The sequence below is a fragment of the Thalassophryne amazonica genome, chromosome 10, assembly GCF_902500255.1.
Source record: "Thalassophryne amazonica chromosome 10, fThaAma1.1, whole genome shotgun sequence".
NCBI lineage: Eukaryota > Metazoa > Chordata > Actinopteri > Batrachoidiformes > Batrachoididae > Thalassophryne > Thalassophryne amazonica.
The window spans coordinates 89,447,813-89,469,435 of NC_047112.1; the positions used below are offsets into that span (position 1 = coordinate 89,447,813).

General features: G+C 41.4%; 1 protein-coding gene across 1 annotated transcript in view; it reads left to right on the forward strand.

The window, feature by feature from the left end:
• impact (impact RWD domain protein) overlaps positions 1 to 21,623 on the forward strand; it is a 96,848-nt gene that overhangs the window by 65,515 nt on the left and 9,710 nt on the right. The window contains exon 10 of the mRNA XM_034180465.1: positions 11,664 to 11,798. Coding sequence (XP_034036356.1) covers positions 11,664 to 11,798 — 135 coding nt within the window. The remainder of the gene's footprint in view (positions 1 to 11,663; positions 11,799 to 21,623) is intronic.

Below are 21,623 nucleotides of genomic sequence, written 5' to 3' on the forward strand. Positions count from 1 at the left end.
TAAAATCTAGATTACAGTAACTTGTTTATTTTGCTGTACTGAAAAAATTAAATCTAGATTACAGTAACTTGTTTATTTTGCTGTACTGAAAAAATTAAATTACAGTAATGTATTTACTGTGAGCATCCAGCAAGTGACGGCTTAATTCTCAAAATAGTTTTGTTCATTCATCATATTCAGGTCAACTTAATTTTCTTGAAGCTACAGCTTGAAAACTGAGTCTGGTTAACTTAATTCGTTTGTATGTTAGCATGCATTTACAGTGTACAGAGAGAGTGCGGCTCAAACCAAAGTCAAATTCCATGTATTCTGTGGATACTTGGCCATTAAAAGCTGTTCTGATTCAGATTCTGATAAACCAGAAAATGCTGATGAACCCTGTTTCATTTGAAACTTCAAAGTTGTTGCTTCAGTTCTCCGTCATTCAGTTATCTGTGATTTTCAGGGAACACTTGACATAAAATGCTGACGGCTGATTTTCATATTAAAACAATAGATGTCTCCCTTTTGGAAAGTCTCCCAAGAAATGTGATCGGAGAATCTTGATGTCTTCAGGGTGTATTAAAAACTAACCAGGAGAAAGCTGCTTTCAAGAACAGTTTCAGTTATTTTTTTGACCCACTTCAGATGTTTCTTGGTCAGAATGAGGTGGTAAAGCAGGAACTTGCAGCGATACAAGTGAGCAAAGAACATGTTTAGATTTAGGACTTAACATCCAAGCCGTTGGCATGTGAACGTTACTGTGAAGTGTTGAGATAAGGATTTGATGTTTGAATCCCAAAATGTGTAAAATATAATAAGTTGACTTTACAAAAAAAATATGCGAACTTGTTGCCTTAAAAAAGTGGCTTTGAGCAGACTTGAGTTTATTATACGCAGCTGGAGACATAATAATCATCTATCAGCTAATTTACCGCGACAGCCTGATGGTTACCCTTTAATAAACATGGACGTATGCTTTTTTCTTCATGTAAGTGGACCAAATTTGTGTTTAATAACCATGAACATATGCTTTTTTCTTCAGGTAACTGGAACAAGTACTTTTTCTTAATGTTTTCCTTCATGTATGTTGTGTTTAATAAACATGAACGTATACTTTTTTCTTCAGGTAACTGGACCAAATACCTTTTTTCTTAATGTATGCTGTGTTTAATAAACATGAATGTATATGCTTTTTTCTTCATGTAAGTGGACCAAATACTTTTTTCTTAACGTATGCTGTGTTTAATAAACATGAACAATTGCTTTTTTCTTCAGGTAACTGGAACAAGTACTTTTTCTTAATGTTTTCCTTCGCGTATGCTGTGTTTAATAAACATGAACGTATACTTTTTCTCTGTGTGTGACTTTAATGAATGTAATAAAGCACATATTCTAAACCTTATACGGCCTGTGTTCTTTCCTATAATGTTGAAAAGGGTAAATTGTTTTTCAAACGAGGTTTTTTGTGAAAAACACTTACTGGCACCTTTTGCTCTAAAAATACCATCTGGCCTGACACCCAGCCACCCTGCCGGGAGTGACGGAGAAGAAACTTTGTTTTTTTCCGCCTTCATCACCTCGGGGCGGCATCTCCGATCAGCGGGTGTCCCGCAGTCCCTGATCGACTGGGTAATATCTTAATAGAAACTGCATCTGGCGTGAGTGAGAAGGAGCTTTGTTAATTGTCCGGGTTCATCACCTCGGGGCAGCATCTCCGCTCAGCGGGTGTCCTGCCACACGCACACACACGCGAGCACACACGCAAGCACACACGCACGCACGCACACACAGACACAGCTAGCGTCTGCAACAGGTATTACAGCCGTGGGGTCATGTTTCCGCGAGCGGCTCTATGCGTGGGTATTTGACCGTCTTGCTGCAAAGGCTTACACCCGAGAGAGACGGCTATTTGTTTCCCTTCTTTAATTTACAAATTAAAAAAACAGAAAAGGAAACGCGATAATTCAAGAATTAAGAAATATTAAAGGCGTATTAAAATGTTCGTGTTTAATCACTAAATTGAAGAAAACCTCCCATAATTATGCGTAAGATACGGTATTTTTTATTCCTTCTTTAATTGAGGCATTAAAAACCATAAAAGGAGGCGCTTTAATTTAAGAATTAAAAATATTAAAGGGGTATTAAATAATAGACACTGATTTATGTTTAATTATTTCAGAATTAGTTAATTCTTTAATACATTAAAAAGATCTAGGTATTTTTAATCATTCTTTAATTCATGAAATAAAATGACATTAAAATATTAGACCCGGGTGGGAGGGGAGGTGGGGCTTGGAGGCGGTGCTTGGGGCGGGGTTAGGGGAGGAGCTTGGGGGTGGGGCTAGGGGAGGAGCCAGGGGCGGGACCAGGGGAGGAGCCAGGGCGGGGCTTAGGGGCGGGACATACTGACGTCATCGACTCTGATTGGATGTGACGTCATAAGGGGCGGGTGCTCGGAGGCGGGGCTTAGGGGTGGGGCATAGTGACGTCATCGATTCTGATTGGATGTGACGTCATATGGGGCGGGATTAGGGAGGGGTTAGGGGCGGGGCTTAGGGGCGGGACATAGTGACATCATCGATTCTGATTGGCTGTGACGTCATAAGGGGGCGGGGCTTAGTGACGTAGTCGATTCTGATTGGCTGACAGGGTCATTAATCACTTTTTGACTAAAGGTTGGTCAGTTTTCTCTCTCTGGCCTGGTACATAAACACATAAAAAAGCACACACAAGGTAAGGAAGAGAAAAAACCCTCAAGGTCGCTGCCTTCGAGAAGCCACAACAATGGGGAAAAAACTCTTATCAGCACAGAGAACAGTAAACACACAGACAAACAAGAACACAGGACGACAATGAATCAAATCCATATAGTTTTTGAAAAAAATAAAAAGGTCCGTTACTTTTCTCACAGACCTCGTATCTACAGCTCTCACACTCTGCACCAGTTACCCTCAAGGCTGCGTGCTGAGCCCACTGCTCTTCACCTTCTACACCTCTGACTGCACCCGTATCCACACCAGCAACACCTTCATTAAGTATGCGGATGACACAACAGTGGTAGGCTGGGAGGAGATGAGTCCCCCTACTGGGATGAGGTGAAACAGCTGATGGTGTTGTGTAGAGAAAATAACCTGCTCCTGAACACATCCAAAGCCAAGGAGCTAATCATAGACTTTTGGAGAAACAAAACAGACATTCAGCCCATTATCATTGGTGGGACCTGTGTGGAAAGGGTCAGGGACTTCCATTTCCATTTCCTGGGAGTCCACACACTTGGTCAAGAAGGCACAGCAACAGCACTTTCTGAGAATCCTCAGGAAAAATAACATAAATCAGAGATCGCTTGTGTCTTTTTACCGCTGTACCATGGAGAGCATCCTCACATACTGCCTCTGTACGTGGTTTGCCATCTACACGGTGGCAAACAGGAAAGAGTTCCAGAGGGTTAACAAAATATCAGAGATCACTGGTTGCCCTCTACATACACTGGGGGGTCTTCATGGCTCTTGGTGTCTCAGGAGAGCCAACACCATCCTGAAGGACTCATCCCACCCTGGCCACTCTCTGTTTGAGCTACTGCCATCAGGCCGATGGCACAGGGTCATTAAAACAAGTACAAATAGACAGAAAAACAGTTTCTGCCCAACTGCTGTTAGAGCTTTGAATGCCACCATGGAACCAAATAGCCATGTCACGTGCTGCACTTGAAATGAGGGCAATATTTGTTTATATGCCATTTCCACTGCCACTGAAAGATTCACAGTTTTGTACATACTTTTCTCTTTTTATATGCGATCTCTTTTTTTTCTCTTATAATTTTATTTCTTTTTTAATTTGCACTCTGAACATACCTCTTTCATTCGGTTAAATTTTATGTTTATTTTTCTTCTCCGGACCTTACAAGTCTGATTGTGGTTTACTCAGATTAATATTTGCACTGAAAGGCTGCACCTTACCTTTCATTGAACTGGTTATAATGACAATAAAGTAGCTGTGTCTGTAATAAAACACTGAAGATGTCGATTGTAAAATTGTGCTTCACTTCACCCTTTCAAATTAACTTGAAAATAATTAATCTCTTCACAAACAAAAACAGCACACATTGTAGATGATGCATCTGCTAAATCTCAAAACACCCTGGGCCCTATCTTCCATGTAATGAGGGATATTTAGAATAGCATGGATTGTCCTTTTGACACAAACTCCTGAACAGTGTTCTGAAATGTTGCGTTGCAAAGGTTTGAAATATTTTTGAAGAGCATTTTGAGTTTTCCATCACTAGTTTTCAGTGCTGATAAAAGGTTTTGGTATCATCTCTAGCCACACATTCTATCCACTCTTTATTTCTGGGTTTACATTACTGTTTTGTTGTATATTTCTTCTTGTATTTGTCCATGTAGTAAGCTAGTCAGCATCATGATTCTCCCTTCAGTTGTGAGCTAAATGCATTAGTTGAGGCTTCCATGAAAGCCAGTGGGAGGAGTGCAGTGACAGACATATTACTGTATTTTCCCTAGTATCAGTTGTCTTTTTTTTTTTTTTTTTTTTTTTTACTAGTTTGGGAGGTCCTGTGACTTATATTCCACTGTGCCATGTATACTGGAAAATAATGTTTTTTATTATTATAACTGTTTATATAGGGCTTTTCCAAGAATGCACAAAATAAAATAAAAACTATCCTACAACAATGCACAAAACCCTAAATTATAGTGCTGATAATTCCGAAGAAAGGTGTGACTCGTGGAAAATATGGTTTCAACCACAGCTGTTTGTAGTTTTGCATATTTCATCCACCATGGACCTGTCATTCACCAGGTGGGCAGACATGTCTTTGGGGTTTTACATAGGCCTGATAGATCTGATGCATCAGAGTCAACCAACATGTAATGACTTCATCCTCATTATTTGTTTGTTTTTTTTAATTTGGTGAGTTACAAGATGATAAAATTTATTGTTTTTGAGTTATTGCTTACATCGGCTAGAATGGACTCACTCGCTCATTTACATCTTTGCTGTGCAAGCCTTACACAATTATCAGCTCAGCAAATAATGACTTCTCACTCAGGGGGAGGAGGAGTAGCAGGAAGACAGGGGACTGGAAGGAGAGGAACAATAGTAGCCAGTAAGCCAGTAGCGAGCAGCATTTCTGGTATTTATATTTGTATTTACATTTTGCAAATTGCTTGCTTCTACTTTTGATACTCTGTGTGCTTCTTAATTAAGTTCTGTCTAATCTAATCTGATGTACAAAATAGATAATGAAGCCAGTCTGCTCTGTGTGAGCCTGATCCTGTCAGTTCTCAGAAGCTAGGCAGAGGGGGTTTTGTCTAGTACTTAGATGGGAGACCTCTTTGGAATACCCGGGGCTGTGTGTGTCCCTCCAGCTAAAACTGGAGTTGGACTCAGAAAGAGTATCTGGTGGAAAACGTGTGCCAAATCCCAATGTACTGTAGATCTGTACTGGATCAGCTGTGGCAACCCTGAACAAAAACAGGAGTAGCCACAAGGCAAAGAACAACAATAAAATAGAAAAGAACAAACAAGTATCTTTCAAAACATCTTTTTATACTTAACATGAGCATGAGAGAAAATTCAAAATATGTCATGTACACACATTAATAGCTTCAGGTACTCTGTGTCCTTGCTCATCCATTGAAAAAGCGTACTGATTAATCTGTGACACTTATCCTACTGAGCAATTTACATGAAGAGTTTCCTCCTTGATCTGTAATGCTCTAATCCTGTTTGCCTCCAGCCCCTTCTTCTTGATGCTTCATTTAGGCCTGTGCCTTATTTGTTTCTGCCAGTGAATGTGAGGAGATGGATGGAAAAAAGGATCTGATTAATAGTTCTGGCAGCCAGATGCAGATGAGTCCCCTCAATCTCCAAATTGCATTATAGGTCTTGCATCACCCAGCAAAATTCTCCCCGTGTTAGAGCAACGCTTCAACATATGGTCGAGGTTTCTTCTTAGTGGACGTACCAGTGTTGCATTTACACCACGTTGAGGATAATGCAGAGAAGTCAGTGACACCCGTGGATATGATATCAAGTATTCATGGTGTTCCTCCCTGTCTAATATACTGTATACGAGATACAATTTCACTGATACTTACTGGACTGGTAAGCATTGAAAGCCGAGATAGGCACGTCCCAACTTGTCCTCTAACACTCGAAACGGAGGTGTTCCTTTGTCTCGCTTCATCAGCGAATCGGTCATGACGCGCGAAGCCTCCGCGCGGCTTTCCATGACAAAATCTCTTGTTAAAAGTGAAATCTGCCAGAAAATGGCTGATGTCCAGCTCTTGTGATAACCAGAGAAAGAGCACACGACGGTCTCGTATCCACAGAGCCATCAGCTTAGAAATTATCCAGTGGTTTGTGCTGCGACGTCGCAGCTCGGAGTGCGGTGCACTGACCGTCCTTAAAGGGGTCCTTAAAGCTGTAGTTAAAGATTTTCGAAAATTTTTTCGCAGCCGCCGCGACGCTCCACCACAGGAAAAACATCTCTGTTGGAAGCCTTAAGGACAAGTTGGAACATGTCCAGCTGTTAAACAATTTCTCATATACTCACTCCACTGAAAGCCATCAAAAGCCGCCTGGATTTTACAAATGGTTATCAACACGGAGGTGTTTTTCCTGTGCCACCGCACCGCGCCGGCTGCGTCCCGAAGCGCGGACCCGTCCGCACGTCTTTCATTAAAACAATCTCCTTTAACAGTGGAAAATCCGGATAAAATGCTGAAACCGACTTCTTCTGAAACTTCTCTGTTCTCTCACGACGCCCTGGATCAATAGAGCCTGAAATGTGGAGGCTTTCAGCTTGAAACAGGCTGACGACGGCGCCTGAGAGCGCTGCGCGACGTCTCGCACCGTGAAAAGTCCTTAAAGCGACAGTTTCACCTCAAAATCTCTCATCAGCCGTTAAAATTTTCACTGAAAACCAGCTTAATTTTTTGAACCGTGTCCACTTCGATGTGTCTCACAGGTTTAGAAAAAATTTTGATCAAACAAAGCGCCAGTCTCTCAGCAACTTCTCAGACAAAGGAATTCCGACGAGGGGCTGGACGACTCCTCCCACAAGGAGTGCTCACAGGCGAATGACGTCACCGACAGGCGTGGAAAAACTCACGCATGCGCACGAGGGTTCAAGCATGTCTGACGTAAAAACATATGAATGAAATCCATATAGTTTTTGAAAAAAATAAAAAGGACCTATACTTTATTGACAGACCTCGTATATACACAGAAGACCTATTTCTCTCAAATATTGTTCACAAATCTGTCTGAATCTGTGTTAGTGAGCACTTCTTTGTTGAGATAATCCATCCCACCTCAGGTGTGGCACATCATGGTGTTGTTTAGACAGCATGATTATTGCACAGGAGTGCCTTAGGCTGGCCACAATAAAAGGCTACTCTGAAATGTTCAGTTTTTTCACACAGCACAATGCCACAGATATCGCAAGTTTTGAGGGAGTGTTCATTTGGCATGCTGACTGCAGGAATGTCCACCAGAGCTATTGCCCATGAACTGAATGTTCATTTCTCTACCATAAGCCGTCTTTAAAGGCATTTCAGAGAATTTGGTAGTACATCCAAGAAGCCTCACAACCACAGACCACGTGTAACCATCCCAGCCCAGGATGTACACATCCAGCATGTTCATCTCCAAGATTGTCTGAGATCAGCTACCTGGACAGCTGCTACAATAATCAGTTTGCAGAACCAAAGAATTTCTTCACAAACTGTCAGAATATGTCTCAGGGAAGCTCATCTGCATGCTCGTCCTCATCAGGGTCTCAACCTGACTGCAGTTTGTTGTCTTAACTGACTTGAGTAGGCAAATGCTCACATTCGATGGCATCTGGCTGTTGATCAACTCTATGCGAAGGAGAAGTGTTGCACTGCGTGAGGCAAATGGTGGTCACACCAGATGATCACAACTGACTGGTTTTCTGATCCCCCCTGATCTCCTGCCATAAAGGTAAACTGCACATTTCAGAGTGGCCTTTTATTGTGGCCAGCCTAAGGCACACCTGTGCAATAGTCATGCTGTCTAATCAGCATGATTAGACAGCATTAGCATGGATTATCTCACAAAGGAGAAGTGCTCACTAATGCAGATTTAGACACATTTGTGAACAATATTTGAGAGAAGTAGGTCTTTTATGCACATATAGAAAATGTTTTAGATCTTTGAGTTCAGCTCATGAAAAATGGGAGCAAAAACAAAAGTGTTGTGTTTATATTTTTGTTCAGTGTATTTTCCATAGTTTCGAACAACTACGACGTGGTAGATTGGGTTACTGCTGAAACTCTACAACCCCTGGCAAAAATTATGGAATCACCGGCCTCGGAGGATGTTCATTCAGTTGTTTAATTTTGTAGAAAAAAAGCAGATCACAGACAAGACACAAAACTAAAGTCATTTCAAATGGAAACTTTCTGGCTTTAAGAAACACTATAAGAAATCAAGAAAAAAAATTGTGGCAGTCAGTAACGGTTACTTTTTTAAGACCAAGCAGAGGGAAAAAAATATGGACTCACTCAATTCTGAGGAAAAAATTATGGAATCACCCTGTACATTTTCATCCCCAAAACTAACACCTGCATCAAATCAGATCTGCTCATTAGTCTGCATCTAAAAAGGAGTGATCACACCTTGGAGAGCTGTTGCACCAAGTGGACTGACATGAATCATGGCTCCAACATGAGAGATGTCAATTGAAACAAAGGAGAGGATTATCAAACTCTTAAAAGAGGGTAAATCATCACACAATGTTGCAAAAGATGTTGGTTGTTCACAGTCAGCTGTGTCTAAACTGTGGACCAAATACAAACAACATGGGAAGGTTGTTAAAGGCAAACATACTGGTAGACCAAGGAAGACATCAAAGCGTCAAGACAGAAAACTTAAAGCAATATGTCTCAAAAATCGAAAATGCACAACAAAACAAATGAGGAACGAATGGGAGGAAACTGTAGTCAACGTCTGTGACCGAACTGTAAGAAACCGCCTAAAGGAAATGGGATTTACATACAGAAAAGCTAAACGAAAGCCATCATTAACACCTAAACAGAAAAAACAAGGTTACAATGGCCTAAGGAAAAGCAATCATGGACTGTGGATGACTGGATGAAAGTCATATTCAGTGATGAATCTCGAATCTGCATTGGGCAAGGTGATGATGCTGGAACTTTTGTTTGGTGCCATTCCTATGAGATTTATAAAGATGACTGCCTGAAGAGAACATGTAAATTTCCACAGTCATTGATGATATGGGGCTGCATGTCAGGTAAAGGCACTGGGGAGATGGCTGTCATTACATCATCAATAAATGCACAAGTTTATGTTGATATTTTGGACACTTTTCTTATCCCATCAATTGAAAGGATGTTTGGGGATGATGAAATCATTTTTCAAGATGATAATGCATCTTGCCATAGAGCAAAAACTGAAAACATTCCTTGCAAAAAGACACATAGGGTCAATGTCATGGCCTGCAAATAGTCCGGATCTTAATCCAATTGAAAATCTTTGGTGGAAGTTGAAGGAAATGGTCCATGACAAGGCTCCAACCTGCAAAGCTGATCTGGCAACAGCAATCAGAGAAAGTTGGAGCCAGATTGATGAAGAGTACTGTTTGTCACTCATTAAGTCCATGCCTCAGAGACTGCAAGCTGTTATAAAAGCCAGAGGTGGTGCAACAAAATACTAGTGATATGTTGGAGCATTCTTTTGTTTTTTATGATTCCATAATGTATTCCTCAGAATTGAGTGATTCCATATTTTTTTTTCCCTCTGCTTGATCTAAAAAGTAACCGTTACTGACTGCCACAATTTTTGTTTTCCTGATTTCTTATAGTGTTTCTTAAAGCCAGAAAGTTGCCATTTGAAATTACTTTAGTTTTGTGTCATGTCTGTGAGATTTTATTTTAGGCCAAATCGCCCAGGCCTAACATCTGGACAAGCCAGCTTCATTTTGTAAGAAGGTGCTGTGGACTGAAAACTGCTGTGGACTAAAATTTAGTTATTTGGACATAACAAGGGGTGGTATGCATGGCTGAAAAAGAACACAGCATTCCAAGAAAAATACTTGCTACCTACAGTAAAATTTGGAGGTGGTTCCATCATGCTGTGGGGCTGTGTGGCCAGTGCAGGTACTGGGAATCTTGTTAAAGTTGAGGGTCACATGGATTCCAGTCAATATCAGCAGATTCTTGAGAACAGTGTTCATGAATCAGTGACAAATTTGAAGTTGCACCGGGGCTGGATCTTTCAACAAGACGACCCTAAACACTGCTCAAAATCTACTAAGGCATTCATGCAGAGGAACAAGTACAATGTTCTGGAATGGCCATCTCAGTCCCCAGATCTGAATATTATTGAAAATCTGTGGTGTGATTTTAAGTGGGCTGTTTGTGCTCAGAAACCAAGAAACCTGAGATGTTCTGTAAAGAAGAATGGTCCAAAATACCTTCAACCAGAATCCAGACTATCATTGGAACCGATAGGAAGCATTTAGAGGCTGTTATTTCTGTTGGGGTGCCCAAATTTATGCACCTGCCTAATTTTGTTTAAAGAATTATTGCACACTTTCTGTAAATCCTATAAACTTCATTTCACTTCTCAAATATCACTGTGTTTGTCTGCTATATGATATATTTAACTGAAATTTCTGATCCACATAACCAATGATTTGTAAAGGAAAATGATGAAAATTATCAGGGGTGCCCAAACGTTTGCATACAGCTGTATGTTCAGACTACAACACGCCTATGCCTAATGGGCACAGAAAATTCACCCACTTTGTGTACAATGCCACGTTTTGCACGGATATTTCCTGCTGCTTAAATATGATTGTATGCCCAGACATGCCTTAAATGTGTTTGAACCCACTGGCCAACTCGTTTTTGCATCCACCGATAAGATAAGGCCCTTAGTCAAAGTTCACAGGTTGTTCAAGAAAAGAGTTATACCTATATATGGGTGATTCTTTAACTACGGGCACTATTGGCCTTGTAAATGTAATTTCCACCACACCATTGCCTTACAATATAAAGTGCCTTGGGGCAACTGTTTGTTGTGATTTGGCGCTATATACATGTGCTCTGATGTCACTGTTTAGCTCCATAGAAACTACCCAAACAATCTTTCATACAAACTGTTTAAAGGGACATTATAGTGTTGTGGTGGAAATTACGGCAATAGTGTGGGACAACTAGATTTTGTTTAAAAAGTCACAACAGTTGTATGACATTGAATACCCCAATTATGTTTTGATTATTTTACTGATATTTTATTCAGAGATATTTTAAAACATTAGAAAAAATGTTTCTTTACCATTCATTTTTATCATTGAAGATCAAAAGTCTGGGTGTGGGACAAGCACAAAACGGCAATATTTGCATATAATGATGCTGAAAAAAGGTGAAAAAGTCATCATAGACTACTAGAACAAATTTCTTAACACACTTTCATTGTAAAGATAACTATAAAAGTGTGAAATTTCCCCTTTTTTTCTGTTTTTCATACAATATGATCAAAGGACATAATAAGTGTCCGTAGTCTAAGAATCACCCATATTCTGTTATAGATCTTGTCTGGTGCAAGGTCTCAAACTTATTACTCCAGTTTCCATTCATCCCATTAACAAAGACATCTGTTTCTCGCCACAGATTCTAGATGTGCGTAACGTGATGGTGGTTGTGTCTCGATGGTTTGGAGGTATTTTGTTGGGACCTGACCGCTTCAAACACATTAACAACTGTGCGAGGAACATCCTCATACAGGAAGGATACACTGCATCCTCGGTGAGCCCCTGTTATTGTTGTCTTCCCATATGTTTTACGTATTGTTCTGTCATGTCCCAGTGACACTTCATCAGTCAATGTTTGACTGTTGCTGACAGTTTGACAGTTTTCTAATGATGAAAACCACCTGGTGTTTTACACATTACAGTAAATCACATAAACTGCTTTGTCAATTCTGATACAAAAAAATGTTTTTTCTGGTATTGTTTACAGATTATATGGTATTTAAAGCTATACGGCCTTTCAAATTTCAGAAAACCGACAAAATTTAGTTTCTACTGAAATTCTAGTATATTCAAGTTTATTTTGAAATGTTTTCCAACATTCCAGCTCATTTTAATGAAGAGAGCATATTTACCTGTAGTGGCGCTGAGCAGCTCGTTCAGTGATAGACTGAGGCACTCTCAGTGCAAGAAGGAACAATACCGCAGGTCGTTCTTTCCTGTTGCTGTCAGACTGTACAATAACACTGTGAAATAACCACATGCAATAATATGTCCACAAATCATGTGCAGTAACAACTCGTTGACAAATCCCTGCACTAATGTCACCTTATCACATCTAAATTCTACTTCACACATTGTAAATAAGATGCTCCTATCTCTTTTTCAATCCCAATCATGTTTATATATGTGCATATGTACTTATATATGTACGTACATATATATATATATATATATATATATATATATATATATATATATATATATATATATATATATATATATAATATGCATATGTGTATGTTTATAGGTATGTGTGTACGTGTGTGCATATGTCTGACAGTTTGACAGTTTTCTAATGATGAAAGCCAACTGGTGTCTTACACATTACAGTAAATCACATAAACTGCTTTGTCAAGTCTGATACAAAAAAAATGTTTTTTCTGGTATTGTTTACACATTATATGTTATTTAGTATTGTTTACACATTATATGTTATTTAAAGCTATACGGCCTTTCAAACTTCAGAAAACCGACAAAATTTAGTTTCTACTGAAATTCAAGTATTATGAATGTTTATTTTTGAAATGTTTTCTAACATTACGGCTCATTTTAATGAAGAGAGCATATTTACCTGGGGGGAATTCCATAATGAATATTTTATTTTCCTTTTAACGTCTTCAGGAGGATTTGCGTGTGTGCATGTATGAGGTTTTTAAAAGCTTCCTTTGACCTGGCATGATGGGTGTACATGGAGCGTGCACGCAAACATCCGTAAGATATCCTGTAAATCACTTCAGAGGTTTTATCTTGTTTCGAAAACAGCATTTTTATATTTAGGTGTGTTTATTTCTCACTAACCTTTACAAAATATATGAGAAACATATTCGATTTATATAGAAATAAGCTGTTTCAGAGCGCTTTCAGCGTTTTTGAATTGTTTTGTTCAAGATAACAGCCAGTGACATCACTGACCTTTCTCTACTCTGAGTGGCTGCCACCATGTGCTTCCCAGCCCTCCAGCCAGCTCTCCAGTCCCTCTGACCTCCCACCTTCTTCCCCCTGGTCACCTCTACTGCACCCCGGATTTGTCCCTCCTCCCCCGGGACTGTATTCAGCACCAGCCCACCTCAGCTACCCCCCTTCCTCCCCTCTCACTGTAACTCCAACCGAGGTGAGAGGCCAGCTCCTGCGGCTGAAGCAGAGGAAAGCAGCAGGACCTGATGGGATCTCACCGAGGCTGCTGAGGACCTGTGCAGATGAGCTCTGTGAGGTCCTCAGCCACATCTTCAACAAGAGCCTCAGCCTAAGGGTGGTCCCCACCCTGTGGAAGACCTCCTGTGTGGTCCTGGTTCCCAAAACACCACACGCCAAGGAACCGGCTCACTACAGACCAGTTGCCCTGACCTCACACCTCATGAAGACCATGGAACAGCTCGTCCTGTCTCACCTCCGCACCGTGGTGAGCGATATCCTGGACCCACTGCAGTTCGCCTACAGGCCCAACATCGTGAGCACCCTGTTGCAGCGGGTGCTCACCCACCTGGAGACCGGCGGGAGCACTGTGAGAGTCATGTTCTTTGATTTCTCCAGCGCTTTCAACACCATCAGACCGGCGCTGCTGCGCGGGGAAGCTGGAGGACGCAGGTGTGGATGGACATCTCGCCGCCTGGACCATTGACTACCTCACTGACCGTCTGCAGTACGTGCGGCTGCATGGCTGTCAGTCTGAGGTGATAAGATGCAACACCAGGGCCCCCCAGGGCACCGTCCTCTCGCCTTTCCTCTTCACCCTCTACACCTCGGACTTCACCTACAACATGGACAGCTGCCATCTCCAGAAGTTCTCTGATGACTCCGCCATTGTGGGTCGTGTGTCTGAGGGGAACGAGCTGGAGTACCGGTCGGTCATCACAGACTTCGTGGACTTGTGTGAGCACAACCACTTGTGTCTTAACACCAGTAATACGAAGGAGATGTTGATCGACTTCAGGAAGAAACCACCACCCCACTCACCGGTGAACATCCAGGGGGAGGACATAGAGACTGTGGACAATACCCGGGTGTTCATCTCAACAACAAACTGGACTGGACTCACAACACTGACGCCCTATACAAGAAAGGACAGAGTCGCCTCCACCTCCTGAGGAGACTAAGATCTGTTGGAGTGAGCAGGCCTCTGCTTAAGACCTTCTATGACTCTGTTGGAGCCTCTGCTCTCCTCTGTGCTGTCGTCTGTTGGGCCCCGGGCAGCACACAGCAGGAGAGAAAGAGACTGAATAAGCTGGTCAGGAAGTCCAGCTCTGTCCTGGGCTGTCCTCTGGACTCTCTGGAGGAGGTGGGTGAGAGCAGGGTGTTAGCCAAGTTCAAATCCATCATGGACAACTCCTCTCACCCTCTGCACCGGACTGTAGTGGAGCTGAGCTGCTCCTTCAGTAACAAACTGAGGCACCCTCAGTGCAGGAAGGAACAATACTGCAGGTCGTTCCTCCCTGCTGCTGTCAGACTGTACAATAACACTGTGAAATAACCACATGCAATAATATGTCCACAAATCATGTGCAGTAACAACTCGTTTACAAATCCCTCCACTAATGTCACCTTATCTAAATTCCACTTCACACATTGTAAATTAGATGCTCCTATCTCTTTTTCAATACCAATCATGTTTATATATGCATATGTACTTATATGTGTACGTACATATATATATTTGCATATGTACGAGGTCTATTAGAAAAGTATCCAAACTTATTTTTTTCAAAAACCATATGGATTTGAATCACGTGTGATTGCGTCAGCCAAGCTTGAACCTTCGTGCGCATGCGTGAGTTTATTCACGCCTGTCGGTTGCGTCATTCGCCTGTGAGCAGGCTTTGAGTGAGGAGTGGTCCACCCCTCTCGTCGTTTTTTTCATTGTTTAGGAATGGCTCAGAGACTGCCGCTTTGCTTGATCAAAATGTTTTCAGAAACTGTGAGGGACATCAAAGTGGACACCATTCGAGAAATTCAGATGGTTTTTGGTGAAAATGTTATGGGCTTCAAAGAGATTACGGAGTGTTACTGTCGCTTTAAGGATGGCCCAGAGCGACTGGTGTTGCGCCGCGCTCCAAAGCCGCCATCGACAGGCTGAGCGACCATTTCATTTCTAAACGGATGGCTGTATGGATCCGTGACCATCGTGTGCAATTTCTCTGGTTATGACAAGAGCTGGACATCAACCATTTTCCGGCAGATTTCACTTTTAACAAGAGATTTTGTCATGGAAAGCCGAGCGGAGGCTTCGCGCATCACGATGGATTCACTACTGGAGCGAGACAAAACCACCTCCGTTTTGGTCTCACAGGACGGCTTTGAGATGGCGTTCAGACAGCTGTCGGTGGTTTTTCCATCGAGTGATTATCCAAGAAATTCTGGATGTGCCTGGACATGCCAGAACATGTCCTGTGAGGCTTCATCACGGCGTTGCTTTGCGCCATGCGGCACCGCCGCGACGCGCGAAGCCTCCGCTCCTCTTTCCATGACAAAAACTCCTGTAACAGTGGAATGTGCCGTTCATTTCCAAACTGGTCGCTGTGTTTTATCCGGGATGTCATCTGGCTAGCACAGGAATTGTGAAAAGACGTGGACATCAGCACTTTTTCAGCACATTGAGACAGACGTGCGGAGGAATTCCGCGCGTCGCGGTGGTGCCGCATGGCGCAAAGCAACGCCGTGATGAAGCCTCACAGGACATGTTCTGGCATGTCCAGGCACATCCACAATTTCTCGGATAATCACTCGATGGAAAAACCACCGACAGCTGTCTGAACGCCATTTCAAAGCCGTCCTGTGAGACCAAAACGGAGGTGGTTTTGTCTCGCTCCAGAAGCGAATCCATCGTGACGCGCGAAGCCTCCGCTCGGCTTTCCATGACAAAATCTCTTGTTAAAAGTGAAATCTGCCGGAAAATGGTTGATGTCCAGCTCTTGTCATAACCAAAGAAATTGCACACGATGGTCACGGATCCATACAGCCATCCGTTTAGAAATGAAATGGTCGCTCAGCCTGTCGATGGCGGCTTCGGAGCGCGGCGCACCACCAGTCGCTCTGGGCCGTCCTTAAAGCGACAGTAACACTCCGTAATCTCTTTGAAGCACATAAAATTTTCACCAAAAACCATCTGAATTTCTCGAATGGTGTCCACTTTGATGTCCCTCACAGTTTCTGAAAAAATTTTGATCAAGCAAAGCGGCATTCTCTGAGCCATTCCTAAACAATGAAAAAAACGACGAGAAGGGTGGACCACTCCTCACTCAAAGCTTGCTCACAGGCGAATGACGCAACCGACAGGCGTGAAAAAACTCACGCATGCGCACGAAGGTTCAAGCTTGGCTGACACAATCACACGTGATTCAAATCCATATGGTTTTTGAAAAAAATAATAAGGTCGGATACTTTTCTAATAGACCTCGTATATGTGTATCTGTATCTGTATAGGTATGTGTGTACGTGCGGACGGATCCGCGCGTCGGGACGCAGCCGACGCGGTGCGGCGGCACAGGAAAAACACCTCCGTGTTGATAACCATTTGTAAAATCCAGGCGGCTTTTGATGGCTTTCAGTGGAGTGAGTATATGAGAAATTGTTTAACAGGCAGGACATGTTCCAACTTGTCCTTAAGGCTTTCAACAGAGGTGTTTTTCCTGTGGCAGAGCGTCGCGTCGGCTGCGTCCCGACGCGCGGACCCGTCCGCACGTCTTTCATTAAAAAAATCTCCTTTAACAGTGGAATATCCGGATAAAATGCTGAAACCGACTTCTTCTGAAACTTCTCTGTTCTCTCACGACGTCCTGGATCAATAGAACCTGAAATGTGGAGGTTTTCAGCTTGAACAGGCTGACGGCGGCGGCTGAGAGTGCTGAGCGACGTCTCGCACCGTGGGAAGTCCTTAAAGCGACAGAATCACCTCAAAATCTCTCATCAGCCGTTAAAATTTTCACTGAAAACTAGCTTAATTTTTCGAACCGTGTCCACTTCGATGTGTCTCACAGGTTTAGAAAAAATTTTGATCAAACAAAGCGCCAGTCTCTCAGCAACTTCTCAGACAAAGGAATTCCGACGAGGGGCTGGACGACTCCTCCCACAAGGAGTGCTCACAGGCGAATGACGTCACCGACAGGCGTGGAAAAACTCACGCATGCGCACGAGGGTTCAAGCATGTCTGACGTAAAAACATATGAATGAAATCCATATAGTTTTTGAAAAAAATAAAAAGGACCGTAACTTTATTGACAGCCCTCGTATATATATATATATATATATATATATATATATATGTATATATATATATATATGTATATATATATATGTATATGTGATTTGGCACTATATACATGTGTTCTGATGTCAGCAGGGGTGGTGGCCAAGCGGTTAATGCGCTTAATTTCAGTGCAAAAGGTTCTGGGTTCAAATCCCACCCCTGCCACATTTCTCCATGTAATGTGGAGTTGCGTCAGGAAGGGCATCCGGCGTAAAACTTGTGCCAATTCAAGATGCAGATCCACCTTGGATTTGCTGTGGCGACCCCGAGTGCAAAAACAAGGGAGCAGCCGAAGGGACTTACTTACTACATGTGCTCTGATGTCACTGTTTATCTCCATAGAAACTACCCACACAATCTTTCATACAAACTTTTTAAAGGGACATTATTGTTGTGGTCGAAATTACGGCAATAGTGTGGGACAACTACATTCCGTTTAAAAAAATCACAACAGTTGTATGACATTGAATACCCCAATTATGTTTTGATTATTTTACTGATATTTTATTCAGAGATATTTTAAAACATTAGAAAAAACGTTTTTTACTATTCATTTTCATCATTGAAGATCATAAGTCTGGGTGTGGGACAAGCACAAAACGTCAATATTTACATATAATGATGCTGAAAAAAGGTGAAAAAGTCATCATAGACTACTAGGACAAATTTCTTAAAACACTTTCATTGTAAAGATAACTATAAAAGTGTGAAATTTCCCCTTTTTTCTTTTTTTCATAAAATATGATCAAGGGATATAAAAGTGAATCACCCATATATATATATATATAAAGTATTTGGACACCCTGCAATTTTGCAAGTTCTCCCACTTAGAAATCATGGAGGGGTCTGAAATTTTCATCTTAGGTGCATGTCCACTGTGAGAGACATAATCTAAAAAAAAAAAAAAAAAATCCACAAATCACAATGTATGATTTTTTTTTTTTTTTAAGAATTTATTTGTATGTTACTGCTGCAAATAAGTATTTCAACACCTGTGAAAATCAATGTTAATATTTGATACAGTAGCCTTTGTTTGCAATTACAGAGGTCAAACGTTTCCTGTAGTTTTTCACCAGGTTTGCACACACTGCAGCAGGGATTTTGGTTCACTCCTCCATACAGATCTTCTCCAAATCTTTCCGGTTTGGAGTTTCAGCTCCCTCCAAAGATTTTCTATTGAGTTCAGGTCTGGAGACTGGCCAGGCCACTCCAGGACCTTGAAATGCTTCTTACGGAGCCCCTCCTTAGTTGCCCTGGCTGTGTGTTTGGGGTCATTGTCTTGCTGGAAGACCCAGCCATGACCCATCTTCAATGCTCTTACTGAGGGAAGGAGGTTGTTTGCCAAAATCTCGCAATACATCACCCCATCCATCCTCCCTTCAATACGGTGCAGTCGTCCTGTCCCCTTTGCAGAAGAGCATCCCCAGAGTATGATGTTTCCACCCTCATGCTTCACGGTTGGGATGGTTTTCTTGGGGTCGTTCTCATCCTCTAAACATGGTAAGTGGAGTTGATTCCAAAAAGCTCTATTCTGGTCTCATCTGACCACATGACCTTCTCCCTTGCCTCCTCTGGATCATCCAGATGGTCACTGGTGAACTTCAAATGGGCCTGGACATGTGTTGGCTTGAGCAGGGGGACCTTGCTGCCCTGCAGGATTTTAAACCATGACAGCATCATGTGTTACTAATGTAATCTTTGTGACTGTGGTCCCAGCTCTCTTCAGGTCATTGACCAGGTCTTCCTGTGTAGTTCTGAGCATTCTCAGAATCATCCTAACCCCACAAAGTGAGATCTTGCATGGAATCCGATGCCGAGGGAGATTGATAGTCATCTTGTGTTTCTTCCACTTTCTAATAAATAATCATAACAGTTGTTGTCTTCTACCAAGCTGCTTGCCTGTTGTCCTGTAGTCCATCCCAGCCTTGTGCAGGTCTACAGTTTTGTCCCTGGTGTCCTTAGACAGCTCTTTGGTCTTGGCTATGGTGGACAGGTTGGAGTGTGATTGATTGAGTGTGTGAACAGGTGTCTTTTATACAGGTAACAAGTTCAAACAGGTGCAGTTAATACAGGTAAAGAGTGCAGAATAAGAGGGCTTCTTAAAGAAAAATTAACAGGTCTGTGAGAGCCAGAATTCTTGCTGGTTGGTAGGTGTTCAAATACTTATTTGCAGCAGTAACATACAAATAAATTATTAAAAAATCATACATTGTGATTTCCGGATTGTTTTTTTAGATTATGTCTCTCACAGTGGACATGCACCTAAGATGAAAATTTCAGACCCCTCCATGGTTTCTAAGTGGGAGAACTTGCAAAATCGCAGGGTGTTTAAAATACTTATTTTCCTCACTGTGTGTGTGTATATATATATATATATATATATATATATATATATATATATATATATATATATATATATATATATATATATAATATATATGTGTATACACATATATATTTTCTATTTCTACCTTATTTTCTTATTTTATTGTTTTGTTACAAGTATTATTATTATTGCTTATCCTTGCACATGCTTTTTGATGAACATTTTCCTCTACTTGCACCCATCCTGTGTGTTTTTTTAAGAGCTGACGTAACATGTGAATTCCTCCTCTGTGAGATCAAAAACGTTTTATCTTATCTTATCATGCAAGTCAGGGGAATACCCCACGTGACCTATGATGCCGCTATCATGGACTGTAAGGGTCACTACTGTAAGTAGTTCAAGGCTGTCTTTCCGTTTGAGATTTTTCCTTTCAGTGGAAGTACTTCTAAATTTTTTCTACACAGTGCAAATTTTGATCATATTGGCAATGTAATATTATGAATCCCCAATTTAAAGGCTAATAAATAAAATTATAGTAGAGCCAAAGAAAATTCTTCTTATGACTTAAATATTAAAAGATCCATAGTGGTATACCTTTAACATGCTTTGGTTTTTTATTTTGTCTTTGTTTGTTCAAGACTACCCGCTGCCGTTCTCCACGTTATGTAGAGTTGTATCAGGAAGGACATCCTTCGTAAAACCTGTACCAAATCAACATGCACATCCATATCAGATCTGCTGCAGCAACCCTGAATATAAGTTTAAATAACTTATTATAGGGCTTAAACTGACAATTTATTTTAAAAAAAATTTACCCTCCATATAATTGTCTCTATATAGTTGTCTATTGGATTACATCTCCTGTAATTCGTTTTGGGATGCATTTTGTATTTTTGTTTGTTTTTATGTTGCGCGACGTGTCGAGCCACACCGTCCTTCAATATTTTGTTCATTTGAAGTTTGGTTTTTGCACAAACAACGGCATCTCATAAAACTTCACTCTGTACAGATTTGAAATCACTGTACGCTGTGTAGCTGTTTAGCGGTTGTCTCGTCTGTGAAATTTTACACTAATTCATCTAAAACGTCAACTTGTGTCATAAGCTGGTGGCGTTGCAGCGCATTGATCTCATCCGAGGACAGTGATTTAACACAAATGCGGATGGATGTGCTTTCACTTTTAGGTTTGTATTTCAGAAGAGAAAGGTAAATTAACCAGTTCCATTTGTGATTCCAACATTTTTGGATGGAAAAATACAGGCACCTGCTTCAAATGGCTGGTTTGCTGTTCTGTCTGTTCAACTCAGACACAGGAGCTAGAGGTGGGCAGATCGATCCTAATATCGATAATATCGATACCAACGCTGGTATTGATATTGAACAATCCTCGTGTAAAAAGATCGATAGCTGTTTTTCTCTCCCACACGCACTGACTGCTGCGCACGCAGATTCATCAAAGTCTACTCTCTGTCTGTAAGAGCAGAGCTGCGCTGTGTCACACAGCACGGAGCAGCGCACCTTTGTATTGTGGTTTGTCAGCCCTCTACCTCAGGAGATTTTGTTTTAAGTTGTGTTGAGTGCTATTTTTTTAAACAAAAATGTTGATTGTGATAATAAAGTATTTTGTTGTCATGTACAATGTTTGGCGAAATTCTGTCCTTGGTCTTTTGGATCCTTTGGATCTATGAAGCTTAAATATGAAAAGGTATCGGTATTGATATCGGCGATACTGGGCCTGTATTTACTTGGTATCG